The sequence below is a fragment of the Schistocerca piceifrons genome, chromosome 9 (assembly GCF_021461385.2).
Source record: "Schistocerca piceifrons isolate TAMUIC-IGC-003096 chromosome 9, iqSchPice1.1, whole genome shotgun sequence".
In the NCBI taxonomy this organism is placed as follows: domain Eukaryota; kingdom Metazoa; phylum Arthropoda; class Insecta; order Orthoptera; family Acrididae; genus Schistocerca; species Schistocerca piceifrons.
The window spans coordinates 165,852,168-165,869,633 of record NC_060146.1 but is presented as its reverse complement, the minus strand read 5'-3'; the positions used below and the strand labels follow the sequence as shown (position 1 = coordinate 165,869,633).

Below are 17,466 nucleotides of genomic sequence, written 5' to 3'. Positions count from 1 at the left end.
GCTGGATTTGACTGAAAATTACATAAATATTACAAGGTAAGTTAGTGGAAGCAGAAGTGAAGTATTCTGCCCATTGGCTGTGGCAGAGTATAATAAAATAATGGGAGGAGTGGATAGATTTGATCAGCTGCGTGAACGGTATGCTGTAGGCCGTCGTTCATGAAAGTGGTGGCACAGACTGTTTTTCTTTCTTGTGGATCTGGCAGTTGTCAATTCCTACGTTATGTGGAAGCTACAGAAGACAGAAGCAGACCAGCTAACATTTAGATCGCACTTGGCAAGGCAGCTGATCTCTGGCTTCTCAAGTCGTAAGAGAAGAGGAAGGCCTTTGAAACGCCAAAAAGAGGTGTGTCTGGAGTACCAGATGAAGTTTGTCCGGAGAAAGTTGGACACATTTCCCTACAAGAGGTACAACAAACAGAAGATGCCGCCAATGTAGCACCAAGAACAAAGAAAAGAGAACAAAAATAATGTGTAGCAACTGTCGTGAACCTTCGTGTGTAGCATCATGCTTCTCTAAGTGCCATAGTACATCACCTTAGTGAACTCAAAGGACAGTATGAACTAATACAAATATAAATGTAATGTTTAACATATTTTTGTACTGAAAAATAAAGGAAACACATTTTTTAAAATTATCAATTGAAGTTACTCCAGAGTTCGGTGGGAACAATAGTTCCCACTAATTTTTTTATACTCGTAGGCTAAACTCTCACTTTCAAAATTTAAATTACGATTTTATGAACGGTTTCTTAGCCCAATAAAGTGTCACTAGCTAAAGTGTCAACAACTTCCGGAAATAATTTGGTCACTAAAGGGTTAAGTATTCGAAATTGTAATACCTAGGTATTTGGTTGAATTTACGGCTTTTAGAATAGACTGATTTATCGTGTAACCGAAGTTTAACGAGTTCCTTTTAGTACTCATGTGGATGACCTCACACTTTTCGTTATTTATGGTCAACTCCCACTTTTCGCACCATTCAGATATTTTTTCTAAATCGTTTTGCAGTTTGTTTCGATCTTCTGATGACTTTGTTAGTCGTTAAACGACAGCGTCATCTGCAAACAACCGAAGACGGCTGCTCAGATTGCCTCACAAATCGTTTATATAGATAAGGAACAGCAAAGAGCCTATAACACCACCTTGGGGAACGCCCGAAATCACTTCTGTTTTACTCGATGACTTTCCGTCAATTACTACGAACTGTGACCTCTCTGACAGGAAATCGCAAATCCAGTCACATAACTGAGACGATATCCCAAAAGGACGCAATTTTACTACGAGCCGCTTGTGCGGTACAGTGTAGGATGAATTATGAAGGCTGCAAAGTGGAAAGTGTACATTCCGTCAATTACTACGAACTGTGACCTCTCTGACAGGAAATCGCAAATCCAGTCACATAACTGAGACGATATCCCAAAAGGACGCAATTTTACTACGAGCCGCTTGTGCGGTACAGTGTAGGATGAATTATGAAGGCTGCAAAGTGGAAAGTGTACATTCCAAGATCGCTGCATGCTATAAACGGGGACGATACGGACCGGAGGATGGAGTACTGCAAATGGTTTGAGGCATACTTCGCGAGATGTACGGTATGCAGGGATGGTTATTTGGTCTGACTAGGTGCCATTCAAAGTGAACGGTACTGTACACCGACACGACTGCAAGAACTGATCTCCTGAAAATCCTCGCGTTTACAAGGACAAACATGCTAATTTACCGTGTGGTTTGACTGGCCCATTTTTCTTTGAAGGTACCGTAGCTGGTGAGGAGTATCTTCACATACTGCAAACATTGATTTTACCTAATTTTACCCGCCATCCGAGAGGTGTTTGGAAATGAAAGATTTTACCACAACAAGATGGCACTCCGTCTCACTACCACAGAGCCCATTTGGATGAAAATCTATCTGGACGATGTATACGTGGAAGAGGAGCACTTGAGTACCCACCATAGTCTCCAGACCTTACAACTCTTGACTGCTAACAGGGGACCTTGAAAAATGAAGTTAAACAGAAGCGGGCCGCAGTGAACGAGCTACGAGAAACCATCGAGGCGTCCTGTGCGTCTATACACCGGCCAACACCGACTGCCGTAGTTCGACAACAGTTCAGCGGCATCGATGTTGTTCGGCTGGTGATTGGTGTCACGTTGAGCACATGAAATTACCTTCCACCCCGTGCAAGTATTGAAACGGTATGCCATTCTGTTCCATTAATATTGACTATCAAAGAGTGGCTACATTTTACTTAAAGTATGTTGCAGCTCTTCATGTCTTAACGTCGATATGCGGCAAGATTTTGGAACATATATTCTACTCGAACATTATAAATAATCTCGAGAGAACGGTCTGTTGACACATAGTCAATACGGATTAGGAAAAATCATTCTTCTCAAACACAACAAGATCACACAAAGTGTTGAATGCTATCGACAAGGGATTACATTTTTCTTCTGTATTTCTGGATTTGCATAAGGTTTTTGAGACCGTATGTCAAAAGCCGCTTGTAGTAAGATCGCGTGCGTATGGAATGTCGTCTCAGTTGTGCGATTGGATTCGTGATTTTCTGTCAGAAAGGTCGCAGCTCGTAGTAAGGACACAGTTCGTAGTAATTGACGAAAAGTCATCGAGTAAAACACAAGTAATTTCTGGCTTTCCCCAAGGTTGTGGTATAGGCCCTCTGGTGTTCCTTAGCTATATAAACGATTTAGGAGACAATCTGAGCATCCGTCTTAGGTCGTTTGCAGATGATGCTATCGTTTATCGTCTTATAAAGTCATCAGAAGATCAATACAAACTGCAAAACGATTTAGGAAAGGTATCAGTATGGTGAGAAAATTGACAACTGACCCTAAATAATGAAAAGTGTGAGATCATCCATATGAGTGCTAGAAGCAATCCCTTAAATTTCGGATACGATTGATTGATGAGAACACTTAGAAAATGCAATAGATCTATCAAAGAGAGTGCCTACTTTACGCTTGTACGTCCTCTTTTGTAGTACTGCTGCGCGGTGTGGGATCCTTACCACATAGGATTAACGGAATACATCGAGAAAGTATAAAGAAGGGCAACACATTTTGTACTATCGAGAAATAGGGGAGAGAGTGTCGCGGACATGATATAGGATTTGGGGTTGTTTTTCGTTGTGGCGGAATCTTCTCACGAAATTTCACCCATCAACTTTCCCCTCCGAGTGCGGAAGTATTTTGGTGTGCGTTTTTTCCACACGCTTCTCCTGTGTGGGATAAAAGAGAATTTGTGCTAATGTGGTTCAAGTGAACCCTCTGCAAGGCACTTAGCTGTGATGTGCAGAGTAGCCTTATAGACGTAGATGTAGATATTAGATTTCCTAACTTCAGTAGCTAGTGTTCTTTTTTTTTTTTTTTTTTTTTTCAAATGATTTTTGGTGGCGGTGCTGAAGAGGTTTCAGGTTTTATGGAACGGTTTTATAGTTTACGTTGTATAACTACATATCATAAATATATTATATACTTGCTTTTGCCCGCTACATCGTCCATGTGGATCTTGAAGCAGCATGAATTTTGAAAAATCCTGAAGCTTATTATCGGCGAAAGAAAAAAACAAATATGAAAACGGAATATAAAACTGTCAGTAGAATGCAGCAGTAAAGAACTGATATGTTTCTGATCACAGATACAGTTATTTGAAGTATGAAATACCAACAGACCGTTCTAGGAAGGCATATTACTGCTCAACAAACTTGTCAACTATAATAGTGACATCGGTTCAAGACTGAATTCAAGAATGTCTATGAATAACGGGGTTAATTTGTTAACTGTTATTATTATTATTATTATTATGGTACAACGTTCCAAAGTACTACTCTTTTCGGATTCTGTCATTTCTACCCTGCTTTATTCAGTTCAGTTTAAAAAACTGCTGCTGTCACGATTTTTTCTTACCGTATAATGAAACTTGGGTCGATACACACAATAAAAAGTTTTGACAGTTTTACTCATTTTCATGGACAACTCTCGCTTGGCCGATAATCTGATTACGGCAAAATTGTTTTCCTAAGACAGTTTCCCCGTATAACCTACAGATTCCGATTTCCCGAGACTGACCCAATTAAAGAAAGCACCCTGTATTTACAGAGAACGCGGCTACTAGGCAGCATATGAAGAGGAAACATTACTAGATTTTAAGTTAGACATTCTGGCGTTAGGAGCTTGATTATTATTAATAGTAGTGATGCTGTAACTTTTGGTTGGTAATATTTACTGACAAAATACAACCTAACGCTATATTGCGTACTTAGGCTATCCTGTGTGGCAGCTTTTTAGTACGACTTTAAAAGAGAGAGAGATTATTAATTGATCACCGTTGCGTCGGTTCTCGATTGTGTTCAGGAGACGTACGGATTGATTACGCGAATAATTGACCTTTTGACCCGGATTGCCTTCACGCAATCAGCATCTTAGATGAAAATGCCTTAGGGAACTATTTGAATATAAAAATGGAAATGAAAGCAAATTAGTGGAATTTCGTAAGGGAAAGATTAACAGATCGGAAGTTGAACACATTAGTGGTCTCCCAAATACAATCGAAACACCGTGATAAAGAGCGAACCTGTAACAAAGCTCATATACAATTTGAACATCATTTTTGGTTAGTGAGAGAAAATTACTGCATCGTAAAATATTAATATGTTTTGAACAAATTGGCTTTAAACTACTGCACATTGACAAATACACAATAAATGTAAGACTTACATCTGATATTTCTTTTGTAAACGGCGCAGTCCAATAATCGATGCTTTGTCAGTCCGTTCCTTCTTAAAATTAAATGTCCTTGCGTGTGCGTAAGTACATTGTATCCACACACGAGTTACCGAAATGTTTGTTCGTCGTTTCACATAGTTTTTACACAACATAAAAATACAACTTGTAGCAATGCTGTGTAGTACGTATTAACATGTCGGCGACCAAAAGTAAAGTGATAATGAAGTCTCTAGAATATTTCTTAACAAAAGATAGATTGTTCTTTCTTCTGTTTCGCAGCTTCTTGCTATGAAGCGTTGCGGCAATGATTTTAAATATTTGCGCCCAGAGGGTCATAGTGTTTATTTAGAGTATTTAAACGCTAGCCGCGCGTTTTGGTGTAGGCGCATATTAAAAAAAAATAAAAAATAAAAATCATCTCTTTACTCTCGCGCTGTGATGCTTAGCATCTTCACGAACTACACCTCGTTGGCTGCCCTTTTCTTTAATGACAAATATCTCACATGCAAAGTAGCTGTAATCGAATAATATTACAACATCTAGCAATACAACTGTGAAAACCGCATCAAATTTCGCGCAACAGTTTTTGCTCCTACAGACATACGGACAGACAGACAAATAAACAAAAATTTTAAAAGTAATTGTTTTGGCTTACATTACTGTTCTGAAAGCCCCTCACATTAAGTTTTGTTAAATATCTCCCATGTACAGAATCGGCCAGTTGTAATTTTATTATATGTATAGATTTTATGTTGTACTATATCAGTAAGAAAATGTCGCCCAACGAGTTCTCCGTCTGCATGTGAATGCTAATCTCAGCACCTGTTCTGAGGATTTTAATACGCACTTCAATAAATTGACTAAAAGTTTATGGGTTAATTTATAAATATTTCATGGAAACTGGCTAAACAATGATGAATTCAAGTCAGACGTCCCGTTTTTCCTGGCCGGCCGGTGTGGCCGTGCGGTTCTAGGCGCTTCCGTCTGGAACGGCGTTACCGCTGCGGTCGCAGGTTCGAATACTACCTCGGGCATGGATGTGTGCGATGTCCTTAGGTTAGTTAGGTTTAAGTAGTTCTAAGTTCTAGGGGACTGATGACCACAGATGTTAAGTCCCATAGTGCTCAGAGCCATTTGAACCATTTTGAACCGTTTTTCCTTCGGAAACTACTCCACGGATTCTGATGCGATTTTGTCTAACAGATAGATTGATTCGTACGGAAAGTTTGTGTATACCATTTACAAGTCGCACATTTTGTGCTACAGTACAATACAGTAACCGAGAAGAGGGTTACGGGTTGATATAAGTCGTGAAGCGTAGGAGGCACTGCACATGAAAATGCCGTGGCGTCAATGCCAGGTGGCAGTGGATCATAGCATCATAGATCCAGAGGGGAACAGCAAACAGCTTGCACAATACGCACCACTTTACACTACGCCTACCTCTAGCACGTAAATTTTCAGTACAGCGCAAACATTCTTTTTTAAATGCGTACAGCAATACAAATTTCCGGTAATATACACCAGGACAGTTAATAAAAATAGGTATATCGATATTTCCAACAGAAGATATGAGCAGGCCGGTGTGGCCGAGAGGTTCTAGGCGCTTCAGTCTGGAACCGCGCGACCGCTACGGTCGCAGGTTCGAATCTTGCCTCGCGCAAGGATGTGTGTGATGTCCTTAGTTTAGTTAGGTTTAAGTAGTTCTAAGTCTAGGGGACTAATGACCTAAGATGTTAAGTCCCATAGTGCTTATAGCCATTTGAATCAATTTGCTTAACTGTAACGTGTCGTCCTATTATTCATTTTGTGATATCATTACCTTAGTTGCTTTTAGGTTATACTGCACAGTACATCTAGTTATTATTTAACCACTTCATTCATTGGATGTTAAATTCTTAAGTACACCTAGAATTAAGTGTTCTAGAAAACAGTTTTCTCTGAAAGCAACGACAAAATGAAATGAGTTTGTCTTTGTCATTACATTCAGTTCCTGAACAACTGTAAACGTGTGTGGATACTTGCGGGATTTCATCGCAGCTCCGTTACATGTGCTCCGTGACATTCCACATTCCTAAGATAAACGTCGAACAGACTTTGCAGGAGAGGCCAACAAATCCTTGTTTCACGTCAGTCACTTTTTCTTCCTATAATGGCGCGCATCCCCGGCCGTGAAGATCCAACACCGTTCCACCACTTTGTTCACTAACTTTATACTCTTGTTTATCATAAGAATAAACCTGATGTAAACATTAAGTCATTTATTCTTCGGCGATTCCTTGACTCTCATTGGATTTCGTTTCACGTGGAGAGGAAGTCAAGCTGTGACCAGTGCACTCAAATAGGATCATAATGATACGTTTTGTGTTGTGTTACATGCACGTAGACTGAGCTATAATGGGGGACAACAGCTTTACCGGCGCATTAGACTTAGACAGCAATGGCCAGCCAGCGGTCCTACTAACCTGCGATGGTGTGAGCAGTTGCAGTTCGGAGGTAAAAAGAAACGAGCAAAGAAACAATGTTGTTGTTGTTGCGGTCTTCAGTCCTGAGACTGGTTTGATGCAGCTCTCCATGCTACTTTATCCTGTGCAAGCTTCTTTATCTCCCAGTACCTACTGCAACCTACTTCCTTCTGAATCTGGTTAGTGTATTCATCTCTTGGTCTCCCTCGACGATTTTTACCCTCCACTAAATTGGTGATCCCTTGATGCCTCAGAATATGTTCTACCAAACGATCCCTTCTTCTAGTCAAGTTGTGCCAGAAGTTTCTCTTCTCCCCAATTCTATTCAATACCTCCTCATTAGTTATGTGATCTACCCATCTAATGTTCAGCATTCTTCTGTAGAACCACATTTCGAAAGCTTCTATTCTCTTCTTGTCTAAATTATTTATCGTCCACGTTTCACTTCCATACATGACTGCACTCCATACAAATACTTTCAGATAAGACTTACTGACACTTAAATCTATACTCGATGTTAACAAATTTCTCTTCTTCAGAAACGCTTTCCTTACCATTGCCAGTCTGCATTTTATATCCTGTCTAATTCGACCATCACCAGTTATTTTGCTTCCCAAATAGCAAAACTCATTTACTACTTTAAGCGTCTCATTTCCTAATCTAATTCCCGCAGCATCACCCGATTTAATTCGACTACATTCCATTATCCTCGTTTTGCTTTTGTTGATATCCTCCTTTCAAGACACGGTCCGTTCCGTTCAGCTGCTCTTCCAGGTCCTTTGATGTCTCTGACAGAATTTCAATGTCATCGGCGAACCTCAAAGTTTTTATTTCTTCTCCATGGATTTTAATACCTACTCCGAATTTTCCTTTTGTTTCCTTTACTGCTTGCTCAATATACAGATTGAATAACATCGGGGATAGGCTACAACCCTGTCTCACTCCCTTCCCAACCACTGCTTCCCTTTCATGCCCCTCGACTCTTATAACTGCCATCTGGTTTCTGTACAAATTGTAAATAGCCTTTCGCTCCCTGTATTTTACCCCTGCCACCTTCAGAATTTGTAAGAGAGTATTCCGTCAACATTGTCAAAAGCTTTCTCTAACTAAGTCTACAAATGCTAGAAACGTAGGTTTGCCTTTCCTTAATCTATTTTCTAAGATAAGTCGTAGGGTCAGTATTGCCTCGCATGTTCCAACATTTCTACGGAATCCAAAGTGATCTTCCCGTGGGTCGGTTTCTACCAGAAACAATATAGCTTCGAATGTCATTTAATTTTTAAAAAGAATGAAATAATATTCGGCAAAACTCCAACACTACCGCGCGCTTCTTAGGTGACCAGACGGAAAGCATAAAATGCTCTCGCTCTTACCTTACATAGTATTCTAATTACAAACAGGGGTGATGAAAATTCCTTACTCAAACACAGGGTTATTTCTCTGAGTGGGGTATGTGTGATACAGAAGCCTACTGCAAGGATTTCACCGTGCTATTGAATAATGAAGCCAATGAAGTTATTGATTACAGTCAGTCATCGGATAATCTCTTAGCTTTGAATAATGAAGCCAATGAAGTTATTGATTACAGTCAGTCATCGGATAATTTCTTAGCTTCTTCCTTATCCGAATTCGAGAAATACATTTCAGTCCTGGAATTGTCATCTGCTACGTTGATGCAGTGGTCAATCAACAACAGGCTCCACGAAGCCACCCATGCGCCGCATTTTCTCCTTTTCTTTGATAACATACCGTTCTATATCCCGCCAACGTTCTGCAGTGACGAGAAAAAGAAATGACTCAAGCAAGACTTAAACCAGCGAACCACGAACGGCAGTAAAATAGCGCTACACATACAATATCAGAGTGTGTCTCAGATATATCTAATACACTCCATCAAAACCGATTATCTCCGTAAGTTTACGAAACACTTTAAGTACATCTCGGCGCTTTTTAACCCTGTTCCGCTAGGGAACAGTAGGTAACCTCAGCCATTTTCATACTGCGTATTAACAGCGCGACAATCAGAGCACAACAGTGCAGAGACAGTGGCTGTACACTATTTTTGAAGTAAAAGCTACATAGCTATAGCGTGATTAAGAAATACTTTGATGGCTGTTAACACATTTGAATATCTTAAGGTTTAATTTAACGTAACCTAATAGTAATACGAGGCGTGATTTTTTAGGTAAGTACCGTTTTGAAATTAAAAAAAGACGTTCTACGATATCTCAATAATTTTATTTTTACATGAAAGCCTGTACCTTAATCTACGCACTGACGCCATTACAGTCTGATTCTTCCTTGTTTACGTTGTGTACTGAGTGTTTAAGATGCCTTCGATAATCGTGAGTCCCGCCGACTGTGAAGTACGGGCTGTCATAAGATTTCTTAGTGCTAAAGACCTAAAAGCGATCGATATTCATCGTGAGATCTGTGCAGTTTACAGAGAAAACATTATGTGTGATGGAATGGTAAGAAGTGGATGAGAGCATTTGAAGATGGCCGCACAAATGTGCATGATGAACAACGGAGTGGGCGTCCTTCGGTCGTTAATGAAAGTTTGATGCAGAAAGTGGACAATAAGGTGAGAGAAAACAGACGCTTTACGATTTCCTTCTTGTGGGATGACTTTCCTAATGTTTCTCGTAGTGTTTTGTATGGCATTGTGACCTAGCACTTGAATTACCAAAAATTGTGCGCACGTTGGGTACCGAAAATGTTGACGGATGTGTAAAAAACCAAACGTTTAGACAGTGCATTGACTTTCCTTGAGCAGTACCACAACGACGGTGATGATTTCTTAAGCCAAATTGTTACGGACGATGAAACACGGGTGGCCTACGTCACACCAGAATCAAAGCAACAGTCCATGGAAGTTGAGCAAGGGCATCGTTTTGCTGCAAGACAATGCCCGTCCGCATGTGGCGAATCAGACCAAAGATCTCATTACATATTTTCGATGGGAAAATCTAGATCATCATCCGTATAGCCCCCATCTTGAGCCCAGTGACTACCATCTGTTCCTGCACTTGAAGAAACACCTGGACGGTCAGCGTCTTCAAGACGATGACGAAGTCAAAACAGCGGTGATGCAGTGGTTAACCAGTCGGGCGATAGACTTCTGTGAGGCCAAGTGCCTCAATATTGACGGAAATTATGTAGAAAAGTAGACTACGGTACAAACTTTCATGAAAAAATAAAATTATTGAGATATCTTAGCATGTCTTTTTTTAATTTCAAGACGGTACTTACTTGAAGACCACACCCCGTATATCTCATACATAAGTAGGACCTAGTTCCAAGAGCGGTAAAAACATCAGTGTACGTGTGCTACGGCTTCTGAGCAATCGTCGTGTTTTGTTTGTTTACATCAGGCTTATTCTTACGATGAACGAAGTATAGTGTGCAGCATTTAGACGGTATATGCTAGTCACCAGACCGTTCAACAAACATTCGCTGACGTGTCTTAATGGAACCAGTAATCCAATATTGTTTCACAAGAAACACGCGCTCTTCGAAACAATAGCGATACATTGTCACTAAACGCTGAACACTGAGCTGCAGCCACAACGATTCGCGGAAACACACTGTTACGTCAAACTATTTTGCAGAGACCCTAGTTCTCAAGCCAAACATCGCAAATTACATTGTGCAGTTTCAGCGGAATTGCTACACCTGTTTGTGGAGCCTTTATCAAGTGGACACCCTGTAATGGGGTGGACACAAATATGGAAACTCCACAAACACATTATCATGCCTAAAACGGTGTGGGAGAAACGTTGGCATTCAACATAGCTTCCAGTCGTCTCGGAATGAATAAGTACAGGTCCTGTATTGTTCTCGTGAGAATCTTATTCCATTCTTCCTGCGAAATAGCGGCACGGTAACGATGATGAAGATTGATAGCGATCACGCGCCTTTCTTTCCAAAGTAGACCACCAAGGCCCAATAATATTCATGTCTGGTGACTACAGTGGCCGGGGAGATGCGACACTGCATCCTCGTATCCACAGAAACACTCCTGTGAGATGCGAGTCTACTGAACAGGAGCCCTGTCATCTTGGATCACAGCATCACCGTGGGGGAACAGACATTGTACCATGGGATGGACCTGTTCAGCGGAAATGGACACATACTCCTTGGCAGAAATGCGACTTTGCAAAGTAACTATGGGGCCCATGGAATACCAAAATATGACTGACGATATCATCGACCAATTCCCGTCATGTTTCGCTCTTAGAACGTAAACACGGCCAGAAGTTGGAAACAGTGTGGAATAAGACCCATCTGAGCAAATGAGTTTCTTCCATTGCTACATAGTCCAGGTTTTATGGCTTCCACACCACATTTTCCTGTTATGGGCATTTGCATCACTGGTGAATGCTTTTGAAATTCCAACTCGTCCTATAATTCCTGCTTGTGGAGCAACCCTCGTGTTGTTTTGCTGCTGAAAGGACTTGCGAGTCCAACAATCACTTCTGCACTGACTTTTGCAATTGTCAGAGTCTCATTTTTCGCTACAATCCTCGTTAACGACCGTCAGTCACGATCACTCAATACATGCTTTCGTCCACATTGTGACTTAGCGGATTTTATTTTCCAAGTTTCGTTCTATTCGGTAAAGTCTTCGACACGGTGCCTCTTGAAACTCCGGACACTTTGGCTACCTCGACTACGACAATTTGCCCATGTTCGAATTCACTTAGATCTCCCTTGATGCACTCATAACAACAAACAACACTGGTCTGTGCATGACTGATACCAGCGATGTAATGAATGGTTCAAATGGCTCTGAGCGCTATGGGACTTAACTGCTGAGGTCATCAGTGCCCTAGAACTTAGAACTACTTAAACCTATCTAACCTAAGGACATCACACACATCCATGCCCGAGGCAGGATTTGAACCTGCGACCGTAGCAGTGCGCGGTTCAAGACTGTAGCGCCTAGAACCGCACGGCCGCCCCGGCCGGTGATGTATTGAGGATACTGCACATGTGCCTTTAGTGATCAAATATAACAGCGCCACCTGCAGCTTTTGGCTAGCATCCACATACGTTTATGTTGTAGCAAGCATATCTCGCAGTGTTTCCATACCATTGTCCAACTGCTGTAGACAATAGCACTGTCCGAAAACACCCTTCAGCGTTATCCACTGCATGATTTACATGAACTGTTAACTGTAACAGTCCAGTTGTAGAGCTCACAAAGAATACCAAGGCCGGTAGATGCACACATTGCAGGGCATGCGTTGCGAGGACAGTAGTGGTGGGGGTTATGAGCAGGCGCTGTAGGGGAAATGCCGAGCGCTGGAGGGGAAGTGCCATTCTAAGTGGAAACCTATGCTCACACTTTTTGTAAGTATAAGTGCCTACACTTGCATGGTGACCATTCAAAAAGATCTGTCACCTCTACTTTGGTTAGCATCTAAAACGAATTCCGCCGAAAATGCAGCGATTTATTTTCGCCCGGCTTGTTAACCATTTGTACATTTTAGAGAAACACCATGACTGATGAATTTTGAGTAACACTTACATGTTTCTCTCGCAGCCATGTTAAAATTTGCTTCTTTTTCCAAAACACAGTGGAGTTTGCACAGTCTCACCACATTAACATGTTGTGCAGTCGCAGTTGCGAGAGGATTCTGAAAGAGTGGTTTATTAAGTTTATTAAGTGAAGAACTAAGGAAAAGTAAGGTCAGTAACTTAAGAAAAAGCACATCCTCGGTGCAAAATAAACATGTCATTTCTTCACTTATGTTATTCCAAGACCTATAGCATTTCTCGTTTCACCAGCTATAGATGGACTTTAAAAATTACTTAATTTCATCGAAAAAGTCTGTGGGTTTAGTGGAATAACACGTTAGGTGAACCAAAATATGAATTTCCCAATTATGATTCTCGTCTATATGTACACTCAAAACTTAGTTTGCTCTACCCTCGCTACTGACTTCTGTTGAGTTTGCTCTACCCCTGCTACTGACTTCTGTTGATGTGTTACATTTATTGAAGAAATTGTACTCCTTGCTGGAGAAAATTGGATCTATTGTGTTTTAAAGCCCATTGGCAGAAAACCAGTTAATAACTTTTCCAAAGACATTATTTGTATCATTTTCTATTGGAGTTTCTTTTACTGGATTAATAATGATGGTTGTAACATTGGCAAACAATGTCAGTTTAGCTTCTTGTTTCAGATAAGAAGGGAGGTCATCCACATACCTCAAGAACAGATAGGGACCCATGATCGAACCTTGCAGAACACCCCAGTTACATGAAGTGCCAAATTTCCTTAAATCACTTAAACCATATAAAGAAACTTTTTTCTTCCTGTTCTGTAGATACGACTGAAACCACTCATATGCGGTTCCATTTATACCATAGGATTGTAATTTCTGTAATATAATGTCATGATTCACACAATCGAATGGTTTGGATAAGTCACGGAAAATACCTATAGGTGACATTTTACTACTTAAAGACTGTATTACTGTATGTGTGCCATGAAACTGTATGTTGCTCCGAACTGTGATTTGCTAAGTATCCCATTACTGTTGAGATGGCTGACCACCTTAAGTACACTACATACTCGACAGTTTTTGAAAATGCTGTAAGGATACTGGCCAGTAATTATTGACATCTGTGGTGTCCACTTTTTTTTTAGAGGCTTGACAATAACATGTTTTTACCTGTCTGGGAAAATACCTTGAGCTGGAGATGCATTACATATGTGAGTCAGCTGTAACTGCTCCACATTGTTTTTATGTCTTGTTAGAGATGTCATCTACTCCAATAGAACATTTATTTTCAAATGTTTAGTGATTTTCCTTATTATGCAAGAGGTTGTTAGGTGAAAATTAATCTGAGTAAGATTTCTCAAAACTGACTCTTCCATGTACTGTTTGGCATTTTCTTTTGTACTATTCTCTCCAATTTTTTCACCTACACATAGTAAATGGTTGTTAAATACATTAACTGTTGGTTAAGATGGTCTCATGCTCTTTAATAGTAATACTACCTACCTCAATGATTATTTTTCCTGTCTCCCTTCTAACTCCATTCCATATTGATTTGATTTTGTTGTCTGTGTTATTAATTTCATCTCTAACATACATCTTTCTTGATTTTCTGACAACTTTTTCGGTATGTTATAATAATTTTTATAATGTAAAATTACTTCTGCATCTTTATTAATTCTTGCTGTGTCATAGTGTTTTCTTTTTCTGTCTAAAGATACTTTAATACCTGTAGTAATCCAAGGTTTATTTGAAAACTGTTTGGTTTTACATTTAGTAATTTTTTTAGGAAACAATGTTCAAAAAGGGATATAAATCTGTCAACAGACAGGCTACTTTGCATTTATCATTAGCATTGGCTCATTAATACATCTCCCCAATTAAAATTTCCTAAACTTTTTCTGAAGTGCTTTATAGATACTGGGTTGAGCAACATTACACTTTTACTTAATGGTTTCTGAACTGTGCAGCCTGCTATGATTTGTACGTTAATCAATTGTGTATCATGATCTGATAATCCATCTATCACAGGCAAAGCATGTTTTAATTATACATCCTCTTGCTGTACAAGTATTATCTACTAGAGTGCTACTGTCTTGAGCTATACTTGTAGGCAAATTGATCACTAATTCTCAGTTATTAACAAAGCTTGTAGTTCAGGTTTCCTACCAAAATTGCTTAGAAAGTTTACACTGAAATCATCACAGGTTAATAACTTCTTCTTTTTGTCTGAAAGACAGCATAATAGAGAGTCAAACCTTTTTATGAATAGCTCTCAGTCTCCTAATAGAGACCTGTACTCTGTTGCCAATATCAACAATACATTATCTAGCTGCGGTTCACATGGACTTAACTTCAAAGTGCTGATTGACACCAAATTTGCTTACTTCTACAGTTTTGTATTTATACCCTTATTTCGTATAAATGGCAACTCCTCCTTTACCCATGCTACATCTGCAGATGTAAGATGCTAATTTATACGCATTAATACTAATAATTTCCATCGCCACAGTTACACTGTGTTCTTATTTTTGAGATGACCTAGACACACTTAGAGTTCCACTGCTTTATTTTTATTCCCCTGATATTTTGTTGAAGTAAGTTGATACTATCCTTAGCTTTACCCATATTACTGTAGATGAGGCTTCTTTATTCTATTTTTCTTGATTGTTGTCTGTCTGGACTTTGGGTTTAACCTAAGAAACCTGTCTGCCTGGTCCCCATAGAGATCATCCCTTGTGTGACTGTGCCCCCTCCCCCTTACATTATCTGTTAATAGAGAAGCTAACTTATCTTTCTATTTAGGTGCAGGCCAAGAATAGTGTATCCCCATCTACCAATAGCATCAACCTGATGTCGGTGTCTGGAGCATCCTGTTCAGCTCACTGTTAAGATGCCTTACAGCACTGTTTACCCAGGGCCGATCATGGTGCTGAAAGACCTCTGCAAACTGCACATTTGTGTGCCCAGTTTCTGCTCCTATTGTGTCCAGGTCACTCCTAACACTATATATTGGAGTCATAACCAGGCTGTTTCCTGCTCCCCCTACTATAATTACCTGATCTTCCTTCCTGCATAGCTGACCTAAGTTTTCTGTCACCTTGCTAAGGCTAGAACTTGGTTTCACAAAACTTGGGAGCTACAGTCGCAGGTTCGAATCCTGCCTCAGGCATGGTTGTGTGTGATGTCCTTAGGTTAGTTATGTTTAATTAGTTCTAAGTTCTAGGCGACTGATGACCTCAGAAGTTAAGTCGCATAGTGCTCAGAGCCATTTGAGCCAAAACTTGGGACCTAGTGCTCTGGACCTAATTTCTCCTGCAGCTGCTGGCCTACCCCCCCTCCCCCCCGCCCCCCACCTCCCATGGCTGCTACCCAGAAGCAGAATTCTTCTTTTCCTTTACTGATTTGCTCCCGACCTGCCTTTTTTCTTTAAGCCATCTTCTGCTTCAACCTACATTCAATTACATCTGCATCTACAATGCTACGTAGTGAGTCATGCTGCCTGTGGTAGAAAAATCATCTTAAAATTCTCTTGGTTTTAGTGAAATAAAAGTTCCTAAAGTTTGCCGAGTTTCACGAGAAATTTTGGGGTTCCATCGAACTGCTCTCTGCTATCAGGCATCATCCAACTGGGAACTAAATACATGTGGGGTCCCACAAGGTTCCATTTTAGGGCCCTTACTTTTTCTTGTGTATATCAAAGACCTTTCATGAGTAACATTACCAGAAGCCAAGTTCGTTTTGTTTGCCAATGATACAAACATTGCAATAAATAGCAAATCAAGTGTAGTCTTAGAAAGGTCAACTAATAAAATGTTTGTGGACATTAATCACTGGTTCCTAGCCAGTTCTTTGTCACTAGACTTTGAAAAAACACACTACACGCAGTTCAGAACTTGTAAGGGTTGTCCCAAGAGTATACGCCTAACATACGATGACAAGCAGATAGAAGAAGTGGACAGTGTTAAATTCTTGGGATTACAGCTTGATAATAAATTCAACTGGGAGGAGCACACCACACAACTGCTGAAGTATCTTAACAAATCTCTATTTGCAATGCGAATTGTGTCAGACATAGGAGATATAAAAATGAAAAAGCTGGCATACTATGCTCATTTTCATTCCATAATGTCATATGGGATTATTTTTTGGGGCAATTCATCAAGCCAAGCTAAAGTTTCTGGGCACAAAAACGTGCAGTAAGAGTTGTAGGTGGTGTGAACTCAAGAACATCTTGCAGAAGCCCATTTAGAGAACTAGGGATACTAACTACTGCTTCCCAATATATTTATTCCTTAATGAAATTTGTCATTAAAAATATATCACTTTTTCAAGCCAACAGCTCAATTCATGGAATCAGTACTAGAAACAAGAATAATCTTCACTAGGATTTAAAGTTACTTAGTCTTGTACAGAAAGGTGTGCAATATTCAGGAACACACATTTTCAATAACTTGCCAGCAGCCATAGAAGTCTTAACAACCAATGAAATTCAGATTGAGAGAAGCCTAAAGGATTTATTGGTGGCCAACTCCTTCTACTCCATTGATGAATTTCTCAGTAGAACCAACTTATTTGTGCACAATTACAGTGCAGTAATGTGTTCATTGTAAATAAGTGTGTGTGTGTAAGTACAATCTAACTTCTGCACCAGTCCAGTGCAGTAATGTGTTCATTGTAAATAAGTATTTAGTAGTTGTATTACACGTTTATTACCTTACAAATAAATAAAAAACTTTTTT

The 17,466-nt window shown here is 40.0% G+C and overlaps 1 protein-coding gene across 1 annotated transcript in view; it reads left to right on the top strand.

Annotated features, from left to right (window-relative positions):
* The first annotated feature begins 223 nt into the window (after positions 1 to 223).
* LOC124716811 (transcription factor HES-4-B-like) overlaps positions 224 to 17,466 on the top strand; it is a 67,887-nt gene continuing 50,644 nt past the window's right edge. Inside the window, exon 1 of the mRNA XM_047243361.1 lies at positions 224 to 346. Within this exon, the coding sequence (XP_047099317.1) occupies positions 224 to 346 (123 nt within the window). The remainder of the gene's footprint in view (positions 347 to 17,466) is intronic.